The 17,430-nt window shown below is 40.0% G+C and overlaps 2 protein-coding genes across 2 annotated transcripts; one reads left to right on the forward strand and one right to left on the reverse strand.

The window, feature by feature from the left end:
- The first annotated feature begins 1,317 nt into the window (after window positions 1–1,317).
- LOC116264165 (anaphase-promoting complex subunit 11) lies at window positions 1,318–4,494 on the forward strand. The gene is made up of 3 exons (XM_050080355.1): window positions 1,318–1,322; window positions 1,381–1,499; window positions 2,770–4,494. Exons 1-3 carry the CDS (start codon window positions 1,318–1,320, stop codon window positions 2,883–2,885), a joined length of 240 nt encoding a protein of 79 aa, XP_049936312.1. The 3' UTR covers window positions 2,886–4,494.
- Window positions 4,495–7,222: 2,728 nt separating this feature from the next.
- Window positions 7,223–8,849, reverse strand: LOC116263849 (F-box/kelch-repeat protein At1g23390). Its single transcript, XM_031643643.2, has one exon. It carries the CDS (start codon window positions 8,626–8,628, stop codon window positions 7,510–7,512), a length of 1,119 nt encoding a protein of 372 aa, XP_031499503.1. The 5' UTR covers window positions 8,629–8,849; the 3' UTR covers window positions 7,223–7,509.
- Window positions 8,850–17,430: the final 8,581 nt, after the last annotated feature.

Below are 17,430 nucleotides of genomic sequence, written 5' to 3' on the forward strand. Positions count from 1 at the left end.
TCTTCCCGATCTATCAACGCCAACCCCCCCTTTTTTCCGTGCATAAAACGAGTAACAGCTCTCTCTCTCTCTCGTTCGTTCTCTCTCGGTGTGCTGCAAACGAGGGCCGGTTCGCTCTCTCGCACCTCCTTTCTCCGTGTATTTTTCTTTTCTGCGCTGGGGTTTTTTTTATGACATCTTATCGCCCATCTTCGTTATATATTTTCCATTTTAACGGCTGTCTCTGTCTATGTTTCTCTTTCCCCGTCGAGAAAGAGCAGTTTTTGCCCCTCTGCTGCAAATGAGGGCCGCCGGAGATTTATGTAGATAATGGACTAGTAGAAAATCGATCTTGTCCATGACTCCATTTTTAGTTAAACATTGATAGATTATCGAGATGGGATGAACATATTTTTGCAAGAAACTTATTCAATTGGTTGCATGAAACTCTTCATTCCCATTAGCATTTCTGTTCACGATGTACCAGACAATGCCGCATTGGCTAAAAACTGAAATTCCACGGCGTTGCTTGAGTATGTTTCTGTTGTGTATGCTTATGGCGTGCATTATTTCTGAAGGCGTCAGGAGTTTAATTTGAGTTCCTTATAGGAATTCGTTTCATTCAAGTCAATGCTCCTTTGTTTTTTTACCACAGCATTGGTCAGTTCAATAATGCCATTATTCTATTAAGCTGTATTTTATCTTTGCTGCTGTTTGGTGATTCTTCAATTTTCATTTCTGGACGTTAAAGTGTTCTACGTTCTGTTAATAGTTTTCTGTTTTCTCCTTTACTTTTTCTTGTTTATGGTTGATTTTTGATTTAATTGGATGATACTAATAGTGGACATGTATCTGCGGTGCTATGTTTGGTGCAGGTCCGAGAATGAAAGTCAAAATCCTCCGTATCCTTGTCACTGATTATCTTGTTGTTAAGGCTTAGAGTTAGATTCGATTTGAACCTCCTACCCAGTTGATGCTCTTTCCTCTTTCTTCGTTTTTTTGGTTCCCGATGTATTACGTATCTTATATGGTTACCGCGGAACGTGACAAAGTTGTGCCTGTCCATGAGTCCATCTCTATATGTGCAATAGTTACAGAACAGGGCGTTCTATTTTTTTTTTCCCATAATCTTTCTTTATGTTCATTCTCTTTGTTTTGTGTGTGCCTGCCTCTTAACTCAACTCCTTCATGGCGGATGGATATGCATCTTGAATAGAGTATGCTTTCTTTCCCTTAAAGCCTTCCATTTTAATTTCTTGTGGTGGAAAAAAGGGGAAGGACTGGATTTTCTTCTGAATTTTTTTAAATTTGAAGTACGTAGCTAGGCTGAGTAAGAAAATGGGGTTCTGCCAATTATGGTTTCTCATAATATTAATATGATGTTATTTTTTTTAAATTTAGGTGGCATGCTGTAGCATCATGGACTTGGGATGCCCAAGATGAAACATGTGGGATATGTAGGATGGCCTTTGATGGCTGTTGCCCAGATTGTAAATTTCCTGGCGATGATTGTCCCTTAAGTAAGCCTATTTTAGTACTTCTCTCAGTTTTTGTTTTCCATGTAGGTGTGGCTCCCATTATTTCTCTTCTTGCTTGATATGATGTTGAAAGTTAAAATTGAGACCGGTATTTTCTTAGTCTTAGACAATATATTTTACATGGCTAAGGGAATATTCTACATCATGGGATTTTTGCGATCTTTCAAAGGGACTGCTAGAAACCCGAAAAGAGAAAAGAAAAAAAAAAGGAAAAGAAGAAAGAAAACTGAAATCCATGAAGAGTGCTAGACCTAGAAAGCTAGTATGTGAATATAAAGGCTAACGGAAACCCTCAGAATGAAGATAGAGAAGCTTCCTCAATATGCATTAGCTTGAAAGAAGAACCTAATGTTGTTACTCCTGTCCTCTGGTCAGTTGATCTGTGTAATACGTATGTCTCTTTTGTCTTCCTTGGTGATATAATCTCAGTTTTTTTGTTCTACATTTGCCTATGCTTGTGCAGAACTAGGGTGTAAATGAGCAGTGAATAGCTACTTTTATTTTTCTTTTCAGCCTTAGTTTGTCATGGAATGTGAAGCCCATTATGATGTTTGAGCTTGAGCCAAGTTGTCCCTGTTCAAGTTTGGTGTAACATAATTGATGAGTTCTATATGAATCTCAATTTCCAGTACAACATGGGGTGCTGTACAACTTCCGTAACCTTAGTTTCAAGAGATGGCTAGGCAAAAACCAGAGCTTTGGGAGAAGGAAAAAATTGTCAAACCAAGATTAAAAAAAGGCATGTTTGATTCTCATGAATGTATCCGGTTTTTATAGCTTAGCCTACATAATAAGCAGAGAAATGACAATCAAATGCCACTAACAATTTAAAAGTTGTATCGGTTTTATGTTTTTCCCAAATTGTAAATAAGATAGCCGTTCAAGTCCATAAAAAAGAAAAAAAAATAATGTGTTGATTATGTCTGTAACTTCATAAGACCCACAGGCAATCTGGTGCTGCAGAATATATCAAAGGGACTCATAGAAGATGCCAAATATGTGTGTGACCTGAAATGGGATGGTAGATGCATTTAAGAATGTTCATATGGTCGTTTCAACTTTTTAAGGCATGTAATGTTGGGCCACTTCCACGAAGGCCTGTTTTGCAAAACTTGGAAAATTAAAGTTCTCCAATTGTTTATCAGTGCTGTTTATTTGCATGGCATGGTTTAGATGGCAAGAATCTATTTCATGCACCATGATCCATGTGATTTTATAAATTTGACTTGCTTTTCTGTTTTTGGATTCACAGTGTGGGGTGCTTGTAACCATGTGTTTCACCTACATTGCATCTTGAAATGGGTGCATTCACAGACTTCTCAGCCGCATTGCCCCATGTGTCGTAGAGAGTGGCAGTTCAAGGCATAAATGATTGTCGACCTCTCTTTTCCTGGATTTTGGATGTAATTTTGCACACTGGGCATAGAATTCCTTTTCTTGCAAAACTATGATATTGTCTCCAGTTGCATCTCTGACTATGAGTGACTAGTCCTTTGCTTTGCTTCTCTATAATCGAGTCTTTATCAGTTTGCAGATGCTTCTTGTCTCCATTTTGTTTAAATTGGGTTTGTGTAAAGTATAAACTACGTATTTCTCAGTTCTAAACAGAATTACGCTGTTGTATTTGACATAGATTCATTTAAATTGGGTTAGTAAAAGAATGTATTGCTCAGTTCTAAACAGGATTGCACTGTTGTATTTGTCCCAGATTGTGTTTGATATCAATCAATGAGGCTTCCTTTCATGAAACAAGTGTAGCAAATTAAGACCATCTGAAATGTTTGATCTTGTGCCCTAAGGTGATAAATCACAACAATCATATAATAAATCACAACAATCAGATACCAGTTGTAAACGCTTATTCTACTTTGATTCTTTCCAAAATTAGTTGCCAAGTTGTAAACTCATTCATTTTGTTGATTAGTCCCGTGGTCCTTCCTGGTGGCATGAATAATGTGTTGGGCCCCGATGTATCCACTTTGGGGGAGGGGTTGGTAGGGGACAATGATCTTGACGACTGTGATTAAATGGTGTTATCTCACCTTGCTTCTCCTGCACCTGAACCAATAAGAATCCATTCTTCTTAAGCTGAAAAAAAGAATTTCTTCATTCACTGGTTAAGGAAAGCAACATCTAGGAACAAGGGCTGGGTATTTTACCTATTTCTTCCATCTTTCAGGCAGAAATGAGATAACAGAAAACCGAATGGTTGTGTTTGAGAATGGATAATGTATCACATCTAGGATGAATTTCAAGCCTTTACCATATTAAATCTGATTATCCCGGTGTGTTTATCTGATCTCGATGCAGCATGTTGGCACCCCATTTGCGTTCAGAAGGAACGACTTTAATGAAGTGAATCCACAAATAGCACTTTAAGTGTTACTTCCCTCTAACAGGTAAACAACATCTGAGTCTCTGTCTTAAACATGACACTCTAAACTGAAGGTTTCATGTTTTAGTTATATTTTTTCTTTTACACTTGATATAGAAGATAACTAACATTCCATGTAGGCAGATCTATTAGTGCTCAACCTTCTAACAAGTAAACCCTGTGGTTGAGTTGCCAACACCCAAGCCCTTCTTGAGGTGACCTAAAAATGCACCAGAACTGCCATTTGGACGTTTGGCAGCAACGTCTGTGACTAGTGGAAATTGTGATGTCACTGCCCTCCACCTGCCACTTGAGTTGATTTAAGCATTGCAGGAAGGACTATAAAACAAGTGCTGTTGTGAATCACTCTCTTGCTTGCTACCAACGTCGGGCTACCAACGCTTGTGAATCACTTTCTTTTCACAAGCCAATGCCAGCGTAGGCCCTGGGGTGATGGTCCCAGAGTTTTAAAATTGTTGATTTACGATCTGTTTGTTGTTCTCTTTTTGTTGCTAAATTTAGAAGAGACTTGCGATACTGCTTATTATAAGATGCCTTGTTCTATGAGGTTCAGTTCACTGTTTGGTTGACCTATTCCATGAACTTAACTTTCTTGTTTTTTAGCAGTATGGGGTTACGCAGATATCCACAAAGATATTTATCCTGAGTATTGTACTTCTGAACAGTTCTTTCAACTTCAACAGCATCCAACCCTGTATCCAGGAAGGGAAAGCCTTAGTGACAGTAAGCTTGTCTTGGTAACCGTAGACTTGAATTCAATTAGTTGTGGTCAGCGATTTTTGCACCTCAATCTTTTTTTAAGAAAAAGTGGAAAACTTTTGCTTGTTTGTGCAATGTAGGTGCAATGAAGATAGCACAGTTTTTTATATCTGACAAACTTTACTTATGAAAATTGGTAAGTATCAACCTCATTTCTTCTGTTGTCAAACAAAGACATACCCCTTTTCTTTTCAAGCTCATGTCTCATCTGTGGCGTTATCCACCAATATGACGTGCTTACATATTCGGTTGGTATGTTTATAATTATATCTCACTTATTTATGTCATTCTACATGATTGAATTTTTCCTTTAAACTATCCTTTTATGTTTCTGATATATATAATTATATGTCATGCCGTTTGACTTTTCCTTTTTTTTTTTGGGGTCTAACATTAATAGACCACAATCATTAGATTGGATTTTGTTGCATCTCTGGCAGTTTAAAACCCTTTGATCAATACTAGTCTCTGTAAGAGCATATATTGTATAGGGTTGTTTCGAGATCTAAGTGGATTCATAGTACACCCGACGACTAAAATGTTGCATTAGTGTTTTTTGAATGACTTGTGCAGTGCAAAGAGCTTTGGCAACCCATCGGTATGTCTAAATCTTCTCCCTTGTATTCAAATTTTATTCAAGTTTCATTGTAGAATCTTATTTTGTTTCATCACACTAAAAAATAATGTGACATGATTCATATAGGGGTTGGTGGCTCTCATTTTAAAATAGTCGTAAAAGCCATCATCTGCAGATCAACAGTAACAAGAAAGGATTACAAAATACATTAAACGTTGAATTAAAATTGGATCTGATACCTTGAAAATGACGGTTCTCAAACCATATCCTGACCTCTTGCAATCCTTAACGGGAATGAGCTGGCGGATTGTTCTTAGCAAGGTCGGACTTCAAACTTCCAAGGCACAACCGAGACGTCCATTATGGTAAATCCTATCAACTTTATATTCATTTTATAGGTTGTCATATGAACGGTAAATCCAGCAGCTTTTTTTATTCATTTTATAACGCTATGTTCGAAATCCTGTGGTGTAGAGACCACCATAACTTGTAAAAACTATACATCTTAAAGCCATGGTCAAACGACTCAAACCCATCTCCCCTCAATTACAAATCCATGGGTTTTTTTTAAGGTACCGCAGATTTGAAATCTCCGGTTGAGAAATCTATTGTTTGTTTGAGTTGTGGATTTAACCTAACATGAATTTTAAAATCAGATATCCGTGGCAATCAAACATAGGTTAAGAGGCCTTTTGATGGCCTTACATTTGATATCCTTAGTATTTAAGAACCATAAATTTAAAATCAGACATTCCCTCATATGTTATTAAATCCGACTTTTTCTTAATAAAAATAAAATAAAATAAGAATTGTAACTGTGGATCTTAGGTTTGATTTAAGATTCTTAGTTTGATAAACCATGATTTTATCATGGACCTTTTACTACATCAGTAAAAGTATGTCACATCAAATCCACATAAGACCCTTCAGGTATTTAGCACACACACACATGTATATAGAGAAAAACTAAATAATAACTCTATTTAAAAAAAAAAAACATCTGGACATCAAATCCAGACCCTAAATCTTTCCTCTCCCCCTTCTTTCCTTTCTCTCCTCATGAACTATTTCTCACTCTCTCTCTCTCCATTTCTCATGTTCTTAGAGGGGAGCCTCGTGGCTACCCCTGCCATAGCCGGCGAGGCAGGTGTCTAAGATCTTCCCATCACCGTCCGGCAGGCATGCAGGGGATGGTAGGGGTAGAGCTGCCGGTGGTCCCTTTGCAAGAAGAGGGAGTGGGGAAGAGATTAATGGAGAGAGGGAGAAGGAGAAAGGGGAGAACTTGGCTCGGATTTGATGTCCCTTAATAAAAAAATAGAGTCATCATTTAGGGACTTTCATATATATATATATATATATATATATATTATATAAGGGAGAGAGGGGTCCCACCATATACTCTTTGACTCAAAAAGTCTCAATTGCCAAAGACTTTTAGTAGTTGAGAATAATGGTTTTTGTTACCCAAGTTTTTTAATATATGCACATGCTTTTGCATAATGTAAAAGTGTGCATGACACCTTTAAGAGTGGGTTGAAGACAAAAGAAGTGGGTGAGGAAGTGGGCGAAGGTGACAGATGTTGTACAGTAAGACAAGGCACACCCATGCATATAACCATGTACCTTTTGGCACCAAGTCCAATACTTATTTATCTCTTTCTTACAATATCCGTTTAATTTTTATAAGCTTACATACATTCTAAACGGGCAATTTTTATATAGTATATAGAAAGCATCGATAGTAATGATTTGGACGAAGGAACACGTTTATTGGGGCTTTTCAATTTCCTACATTTAAAGTCATTTTTGTTGCATTTTCTTTTAATTTACTGTTTCTTTAAAATTAAAACACTTGCTTTCTCACTACCTATATTAACAAGCATTTGCACATTGACTTTTAGAAATTGAAGCAGCAATTGGCTAATTCTCTGTAGTGATTACGTTCTAGCAATAAAGAGAGAGAGAGAGAAGCACTTAAAAAACATTTAATATAAAGTACATTGAACGTCTTTTTGTAAAATCGATAAGGATATCCATTCCACAATATGACTCACTTGATTCTCTTGCCAACAACACGAGTGGCCGCATTCCTCGCGGAAGAAGCAAATGGCCACCATCCATTTCGAGATGGACGGCCACAGTGCTCACGCTTACCGGTAAACCACGATTCTCCAGCGGGAAACCGCCAACCACCTCTTTCACGGCCCTTTGTAGATGTCTAGTCTTCCTGGCAAACCGCCCTTGGTCATCGAAGCCTTCAACTATGCGCGGAATGCAGTTAACTCTGGCCGGAAAACCCTCCTAACATCGTCGAGCTTCACCTGGGAGCATGTGAGCGCAACCCTACTCATCCTTTCCACGTCGCCTGTTGCTGGATTCTTTATGATCTCCCAGTCGCACCGGCCGGCAGAGATATCGACGGCGTAGATATTCTCCGGCCTGTTGCTGTTGTACATATAAATGAAGTCCCTCTGGCCCAGGCACGAGACCGTCGGAAACTGGTCTCCGATAAACCCTTCGGCCATCTCCGCCGGCATCTGGCCTATCAACTCGCACTTCGAGCTCTCGTAATCGGCCTCCCAGAGCCTCACGCCCTCAGTGGACACGCCAACGAGCACGATCCGGTCACCGGAAACCACCACCGACGAGTGGAAAACCGCACGGTCCTGGCGGAGCTCCACCGCAGGGCCCCACTTCCCGGCATCCACGTCGAAGCGGCAGAGGCCCCCAGAACCGCGCTCTACCACGTAGACGTATCGCCCGCTGACGGCCGTCTGCCACGTGGTGCCGGAAACGCCCTTGAGGCGCTCCGGGAGGCTCTCGCACCTCTCCCACCGCCCGGCGGTGACGTCGTAGACCTCCACCGCGAGGGCGTCTTCCTCAAACTCCCAAGTGCCACCCATGACGACGACGCGCGGGGAGGGGCCCTCCGGCGCGACGACCGCGACTGCCGGATCCCGGCGCCAGACCTGGAGGCCGGCCTCCTCGGACGTGCGAACCCACCGGGCCTTGACCGGGTCCGAGGAGAAGCAGAGGGAGGTGGGGGTGAGGGTGTAGAGGAGACTCGGCTGGGAGGCGCAGATGGTCTCGTCGGCGGCGAGGGGACCGGACGGCACGTGAGGGAGGAGGACCCAAGTGCCGGAGTTCGGGTCGTAGGCGTGGGTGGAGAGTCGGGAAGGTCCAAGGACGCGCTGGTGGTGGAGGAAGAGCCAGGGCCTTGGGCGGGCGGAGGGGCGGGCGAGGGCCGAGGCGACTCCGTCCCGCCACGCCCTGTTGACGACCGATGCTGGAACCAAGTCCAGCATCGGCACCTTCGACAGCACGGCCTCTAGCACGTCGCCCTCCAACTGCGATTCGTAGCTCACCATTCCTTCCGCCATCTCTCTCTCTCTCTCTCTTGCTAATGTTTGGTGATGCTTCGATTGATAAGAGTTGAGGTCTGTGGGAGGCGGAGGTGCTCTGCCTTTTTAATGGTGGGAAACCAGGGGAAGGAGCCGTGAAGTCCAGACGTTTTCAGGTGGGTCCATGAAAAGGACTCCATCGATCGACACGCTACACGTGGTGCTTCTCCTCCCTCTGCAAGATCGAGTAAGAATTTGAATCCTCACTTTCATCTCATCTTACGCAAAAGCCGAGTTTCTAGCGGGGTTTTTTAATTGCAGATGGAGACCAAGCCTCTACCACTATTTCAAAGTCAGCCAACCAAGCTGTTAATGGTTGATCGCAGACCTGTTCTGTTAACTTACAAAGATCAACAGGTTTCACATTAACTAACACGTTATCTACTCGAGAGGAGAAGAGACAAGATCAGGTGATCCGAAAATGAGTAATTTAAAAGAGAAAGAGACGGAACTGCACAATCCATCTACCGTATGCCACAGTAGGTGGGGGGCCGAGCATCCGAATCTTAAAAAAATCTGAAGAAGCTTGTTGATCATTTGGTCTCCAATTCAAAATAATTGAGAATCTATCCGAGTATGTTTGGGCCTTCTAGAAGTAGGTGCTGTTGCAGCCTGCTGTTTCGCTCCTGCGCTGGTTTTGGTATGTTTTTTCCTGGTTGCGTCCCCTGATAAACCGCCTGAACCCACCAAGAGTTCGTGGGATCAGTAAACCAGAATCGAGAAATTGAAAAGAACAAAACTGATTAATGAAACCGACTCTGCCCCACCATGGTTTCATGATCTCTCCCTCTCTCAATGAATCCGAATGAAGCTTTTACAAAAGCATGCTGATTGGTAAAACATTTCTTTTCATTTAATTGCTTCAACTACTTACTAAACAAATGGTTAAATGTAAGAAATCCCAAAAGTTGCGATTTTTATTATTTCTCTATTTCCTTACAGCAACAGAGAAACTGCTCTTATGGTGAACTAAAGGAGTTGGTTGGCCTGATTTAACCTGCGCCTCAAACAGTGTAAAATTTGGAGGTAAAGGCCTCGTGAGCTCATTGAACTTTCATCCAGGCAAGATTTACTGATGAAGGTTCTTTAGTATTATTTCTTTCTAGTTCTTCCTCTCGTCTGCACTTTCTCACAAGCCTCCATTTGACTTGTGTTAGATAGAAAATCTTATAGCCAAAAGAAAACCAGTTAGTAATGAAATTTACTGATGAAGTGAGATGCCCACCTCTTGACATCCGTAACCAAGTGGGGCAGGTGATGTTAACTCTTTAGGGATTCTACTTTCACTGAAGCTCTCATCCAGCCCTTCATTTTTTATACAAGGTTTGTTTTTAGTGGCTCAGAGGTGCTACCACCAACATGGTTCAACTTGTGTATCAGGTGACCTGAAGTTTTAAAATTTCAAAACAAAAAGAGACCACCTACCAACCCTTGCTCTGATCCTTATGTCAACCCTCTCAAGGAGGATCCTTATGTCGACCCTCTCAAGGAGATCTGTTGTTCATAGTTACTGCGCCAATGAAGTAGCAAGTGTGAACTACTTATATTTTTTCAAATGAATATCATGCAAAATCTCCATAACCTGATCCCTCTTCGGAGCAGCAGTAAAACTTGCTGCATGTATAACTGCTAGCTCAATGAAATTTGGTGAAGAACCTCCCTAACGCTAGAAGGTAGAGAAACAGATTTTTGCAACAAGTGGCGCTCCACGAAAGTAAACCTGTAAGCGCCAAACCCGTGGGGGTTGCACTTACCTTTGATCAACCTTTTTTTTTTAAGATCTGATGAATTTGAGAACCACAGATTGAAGATCAGATCACCTTAGGTTAGGCTTTCTTTCTGAAGATATTTAGAAAGATATATTCTTTTTCATCTTTTAACTTTTTTTGGTTTTTTTTTTTCTTACAAAAAGTTTTTTTTTGTAACCAGGGGCATTTTATCATTAACTATACTAGCGCACGAAAATTCCATGGACCAATGTCTGAATTGCTACGGAAGCAATGTTTTTTTTTTTTTTTTCCATTGGCATCCTGTTATAATCTAAGTCTGTTGCTCTATTCTTTCGACTATTTCAAAAGTCATAAGCCAAAATTTTCTGTAGCTGTAAAGGTCACTGTTCTTGACCCAGGTAAGGGGCATCTGGAACAGAATTCTCTTGCAGGAGCATGATTTCTTAATTGCCTTCTCTCTTTGACGTCAAGGTCTAGGGCTACATTAATGTCTATGTTAAACCACAAATTTAGCAGACATATGATTCAAACCAATGACTGCCCACCTATCGACCACTAGCCCAAGCAGTGGCACCACCTGAAAGATTGAGAACATGCATCATTATTCTTCTTTCATTAAAAAACCCATGAAACTTTCCTATCATATAGATCTTAGTGCTCAACTCTAGACTTTATATCCAAGGGCCGGGGTTGGTGCAATAGATCGGTTGGGGGTTAGTAAGTGGCCAGTTTTTATTTCAAGCTCTCGTGGCAGCAACTTTCCGTAAAAAAAAGATGAAGACTTGGGTTATTAGTGGGCAATAAGATAAAATACTCATTCTCACTCGAAACTCTTTTAAGACTTTAACTTCATTATACTTGACCAGTCTTTGCCGACACCCAAAAGAGTGCGCTGCTTTCGCTTGTGTACAAAATTTCAAATTAGGGTGATGAAGCTGCTGCTCACGAAGATTCAGCTCTATTATTTCTACCTATTTGTCCGCCACATGCCTGACGTCTTCCTCATGACCCACACACTAAAATTTTTGGGTTTAAAAACCATGGCAGTTCATGTTACAAAACCTTGCTGTAAGCAAGGGGCGGAGCTCAGGGGCCCGTAGGAGCGCTGGCCCCCACTAAAAAAATAAAAAAACTTACATGCAAATTTTAAAAAATTTCAGTTGTCTTCATGAAAATTTTTGACTTCATTTCAACCGTTAAAATTTAAAAACTTTAATTCGGCCCCCTTCATAAAAAAAATTTTTACTCTGCCCCTAACTGGAAGTTCTTTTAAAAGAACTGGTGAACGAGTTTAAAACTTGAAAGACACCCGCGTGAACCCTTTTTGGAACAGTAATAATACCTCTTAGCTACACGGGCACCTAGGGATGTCAACGGATCGGATTCGGATCGGATACATCTTCAACCATATCCGTTTTTTCGGATAGTCATATATTCGGATTCGGATTCGAATTCGGACAAAACAAAGTCATATCCGAATCTGAATCCGAAATCCGATTTTACAATCCGAATCTGATCCGAATCCGATTTTTATATTTATATCCGAATCCGAATCCGAATTTTGAACCGAATTTTGCCATTTTTCAAGCATTAGATAGAGGATATTTGTCTAAAACTGAATCCGATCCGAATCCGATCCGATATTCATGTATATCCGAATCTGAATCTGAATCCGATCGGATGTCATTTATTAAATCCGAATCCGATCCGATTTCTTAATCGGATATTAAATTTTTATCCATATCCGTTTTTTCGGATCGGATCAGTCGGATATCCGATTCAAATCGAATATATTGACATCCCCTACGGGCACCTAATTGAAAAGTTACTTTTTAGATCTCAAGAACCCAAGAAAATTAAGAATACACAGGCGATAGTAAGGAAGATTATGAAGTTGGTAGTCATTCTTTTTTCTAATTGTCATATATAAACATTGATAAAAACCTTCAATAGTCATTAAAAGATCAAAATAAGCCTAAAACACCTTAAGATATGCTAAAGAATATTCCTTTTAGCGAAAATCAGAAACATTCCTTTTTTTTTTTTAAAACCATTTTCCCCCTTTTTCACTACCTTTTTCCTTTGATATTTTAACCACGAAAAACATCACCAACCATGAAAAGTTAGTGGGACCGTTTCATGTACACCATTACAAAATTAGGTGATACAGACCCGCTAGTTCCCGTGTTATATATATATACATATATATATATATATATATATATATCATCTCTCTGCAGGTTTGCCGGCTAAAGCTTAGTTTACAGATTGACAGAAGGGGACTCGTGGGTCCAAATGCACCACCTACCTCGGGCCCTACAAAGAAGGGAGGAAGAAGAGATGAAGAACATTTGTGAGCAGAGGGTACTCAGCTGTGCCTGTCACGTTATCGCCAAGCGATAAGAAGGGAACACCAACCATCACCAACCATAAAATGGGCTCCTCTTTCATCAAATAATTTAAGGCAAAATTACTTTTTTTTTGTTGTGGATAAAACATTTTTATAAGGTGAGAGTTGCTTCATGTTTACTGTGTGGGCAACAATTGACTTGCTTTTAAAGATAAACATGCAAAGTCGGCGATAAGCAAGAACCTTTTATAGGTCGGTCAGATCCGGGAAGAGGTTTAGCATGGCTGCTGAAACCAGGAGCTGGTAAAAGGTCCGTCATTGATTTTATTTCTGTGGGCATCAATCTCTTATATAAGCAGAAAGTGGTGTAGGCCCTGAGCGTGTGGGGACGACCCTCAAGATTTTAATTTTTGAGTGGCGATCCGGTTATGGCCAAAGAAGATATATAAGGAATTGCAGCAAGATGATTGTAACAACTGGTTGGTTGGCCGACGGAATGCAATCTTTTGTTATTTCTTTGATGAAATAAGATTAAAAATAAACATCCAATAGTGTTTATATATATATATATATATATATATATATATATAAGCTGCCTAAAGTTGACATAGCCGGGGAGACCAAGACAGAAGTTAAAGAGGGGGGCACTTCCAAACTTCAAACAGTTGTCTGTACTTATACGTATAAAGATGTTGGCAAGTCAAAGGGGGTTATCTTCTCTTCCTGCGGCTCCGCCGCTGTTTTGAAACCAGCGTACAACAGTTTAATACAGCGGTGATGCAACATGGCAAACGCCTGCCACACGGTTTCATATAATTTAGTTTAATGTCCCACAATATTGCACTATCTATATGTATTTGAAGTTTCCAATGATATAAAATTTCCTTACTATATGTTCAACGGTGCCAAGGGAGGGCGGGGACTATGTCTCCCCTTCCTGATTCTTGTGAAAAATTTTCAAAAATTTTACTCGTCCACAGAAAGATAAAACCCTGGCTCTGCCTCTGTATATATTAGTAACCCTCAGTAAAAAAAAAATGTTGGCTCTGCTACTCAATACAAAAAAACCAAGGATTCACCAACAACTGAAAAACGTCAGTAAAACATGGCGACGGGTGCAGTACTATTCGCCGACAACTGAAGAACGTCGATAAAACATGGCGACAGGTGCAGTACTGCTTCAATGATATATAACTTGACTTAATGAGGTTGCTTGATCTCATGTGTTTGGAGCTGCATCTACGTGCATGATCATGACGTGAGCTCGTGTCCCTTCCAAGTTTGTTCCATAATATGCTTTGGCCACCCTGCTTCTGTTCACGCCATCTTGCACATAGTGACAGACCCAGAAATCTTAATCAGGACCGTCGGAGTGTCGCCATTAAGGGAAAAATCACATCAGTGTATTGTTATTTAGGATGAAGTTGGTGAATAACGTGGGCCTACAGCCTACTGGAAGAATATATACAGTCTCTTCTTTAGTTTCTTTTGGAGAAGCTCTTCTAAAAGCGAGCATGCGATATTAATAACAAGGTGCACCTAATTTAGTTTCAATAATTGTTCATAATGCACTTAAGATTTTCTGTGGCTGATAAAAGGAGCCAAAGATGGATGGATCATAAGAAATACTCTTAGATTTGCTCTTGAATCACAAATATACAAAAATAATTAAAGGTTTTAATTCGTGAACAGAAGAAAGTGATGACAGAGAACGTGTGTGTGTGATTTGAACTATAAATGAGGTGAGGATGGCAAGAGATGTTTAATTATTAGTACAAGCCAAAATTTGAGAGACAGGAGCCGTGGAAATCTAATGGTTAACATAAAGAAGAAAGTTTAACTTGATGACTTTATACTCCTGAAGTTTAAAATTTTAAAAAAGAAATTTGCAGAAACACCTATGAGCTTTGAGCATAGGAAATAATTGTGGGATGCACATGACTTGCTCCCCTAATGTTGTCGAGATGCATTTCAATGTTTCTAATTCTATCCCAAGCACCGATGCAAAACTGGACCTAAAAGGTATGGGAAACAAAAGGAGGCTTCCGCCCTCTAAAACAAAGAAGTAGGCACTTCTCCATACCACCATTAAAGTTGACCATAGTTAGACAAGTTACTAAAAGGGAGTTGAAATTGCCTGAGGGCCATTCTTCCTTATTCTCTCTCTCTCTCTCTCTCCCTAGGACCTCTCTCTGATTCTTCAAGTCCGGCTCATTCTGCTATCAGAGTGGCATGCACCTTTCTCTCTGTATGGGTTGTCATTTCTTTCGTGCAGCTGACTCTCTCTCTCTCCCTCATAAATGCATTAGCTGGTCTGGTTTGGTGGCATGTAGTAACCACGTCCTCAGCTCAATTCTTGAACTATCTTGATTGGTATTATAAAGTGTTGATCTTGGTTCTAGAGGTGCCATTATGGAGCCAAGCTGACCAGTTCTTGTCCCATTCTCCTCTCTTTCTTTCTCTCTCTCTCTCTCTCTCTCTCTAAATGAGTTTTTTTTTTTTTCTTTTCTCCCTTTGCTGTTTCTTACTTGGCATGGCTTGTAACTAGTTTCCTTGGTACACATTTTCTATTTTAACCCTTTCCCTCTCTCTCTCTCTCTTCTATTTTGTTATATATTCCCATTTTATCGTCTCTCTCTCTCTCTCTCTCTCTCTCTCTCTCTCTCTCTCTCTCTCTCTCTCTCTCTCTCTCTCTGGGCTACTTCATTTCTTTGAGCTCCACTTATCATCTTCCTCCTCTTCTTTTTCAACCACCATTAAGGAAATTTCTCCATCATCCCAACTACCAAAAACGGATACAATAAAAAAAATGGAAATTGATGAAAGCATTTAGAAAGAGTCGTTGCCCACACAGCGCCAATATCGACCAATCATAGCTTGAGTCTGATTTTGCAAATTTTTCTTTACACTAATTATAAATAAATTGAAATAATCGTGTTTTTATTAAAGGTAAAAAAACAGCTTAAATTTGATTTTCTTTTTCAATAACATTGAAACCTTAGTTACAAACAAGCCAAATCTTAAAAAACTTAAAAGCATGGCCTTCAGGGGTTTATACCAAAAGCGATTTCTCCTAGATAAATATTTTATAAAAAAAAATCCCGCTCTCCTTTCATGACTGGGTGATGGTCAAAGAAGGTTGGTGGAAGAAAGAACAAACTATTGTGGACTCGATTCAAGGAGTTAGCTTGCCAACCGCAATCCGTGATCTTCCTTTGGATATAGTTTTCGGTTCTTGGTGAAGGTCGACATCTGCATTCAATTGTTCTTTGAATATTGGTGCAGTTGACTCTTGAATGTTTCCTTATGATCTTCCATTGTCTCGTTCATACGATCAGCGGAGAGTTTGACACAACGATGACCGAGCCGTTCGTGGATTTAGAGACGTGAGGGACAATCTTTTTGGAAGTGAAGAATGTACGATGAATCAAACGACCCCTTTTAAGTCTTATGGGACCTTCACTTGCCTGTCTTATGTGATTGTATGATTATATAATTGAATCAGACCAGATTATATGATTCTATCAAATGAAAGTTCGATATACTTAAGTCTATTTGAACCATTTACATCCAGGACTGTCTTATAGTATGCTTAAATGTTGTTCAGTCTTTTGATGTGAAGTAATGTGCTAAGCCTATGGATGCATAATGATGCATAATTATTAGGACAGAAAACGTCAAATATATATTTCGAGGGGTGGTAGTGTATTGGGCAGCAATGTGGTTCGGTTCTTCTAATGACTCGTGTTCGAATCTTGGAGTGGTCACTGTCATGTCTCGACTGTAAAAGGTCCCGAAGCATGCTCTGTGAACCCAAAGGGATGGGTACAGGAAGAGGAGGCAGTGGCCTTTTTTAGGTGCAGTGGAATGAACCACTCACCCCTAAAAGAATATATATATATATATATATATATATATATATATATATATATATATATATATATATATATATAATATCCATAAAAGTAAGAAAGACACTCTTTGGAAACCATCTTCAGGTGAGTTATCGGACGTCCCCCTTCTTCTTGGAAGTTCCTGGATATTCTTGGAGTTGGGTACTTGGGAATCGAGATCTCCCAAGTGTTTGTTTTGTTTGCCGGGAACCTCCGGCATGGAGCTGAACTTCGAGAACTGCGGCTCGATGGGCTAGACCCTGCCGAGGTAATGGGTGGTTTTGTAATCCTCCTCCCACCCACCCCCAACCCAAAAAAATTATAAATTTAAGAAATTTGAAGCTTGTTTGTGAAATTGAACCAAAATTGGTTACTGAATAGAAACAGTTTGTCTGTTACAGTAAGTGATTTAATCTCTTTCACCAATTACAATAAGCTCCATTACTCAAAGTCTGTGAAAGTTTATTAAGTCCATCAAAAGAAAATTGGTTGCTCAACCGTCTGAGATCATTATCTTTGTATAACTTTATCCGGTGTTCATTTGGTAGGAGCCGCATGTAACTTTAAGTTTGTGCATCACACGCGTACATTATTTACCATGAGGTCCAAATGCAATAGGAATGCATTTTCTGCAGGCCTCATCATGATTCCACGGAAATGAGGTGTTCCGCACAATAAAAGAACTCAACCAAACAAAAAAAAAAAGTTTCTCATTTGCCATGTTTGGTTGTTTGAATACGAAAGTTTATCTTCACGGTAAAAGAACCTCCTTCGCTAGTGTACAGGTTTTTAGGCTTTGAAAGCTAGT

This window comes from Nymphaea colorata, chromosome 11 (assembly GCF_008831285.2).
Source record: "Nymphaea colorata isolate Beijing-Zhang1983 chromosome 11, ASM883128v2, whole genome shotgun sequence".
In the NCBI taxonomy this organism is placed as follows: Eukaryota; Viridiplantae; Streptophyta; class Magnoliopsida; order Nymphaeales; family Nymphaeaceae; genus Nymphaea; species Nymphaea colorata.

Coding starts and splice junctions, on each gene's coding strand:
- LOC116264165 (XM_050080355.1), top strand. Junction 1,500..2,769: donor TGGCGATGATTGTCCCTTAA/GTAAGCCTATTT, acceptor TTGGATTCACAG/TGTGGGGTGCTTGTAACCAT.
- LOC116263849 (XM_031643643.2), bottom strand. CDS start 8,628: ATGGCGGAAGGAATGGTGAGCTACGAATCGCAGTTGGAGGGCGACGTG.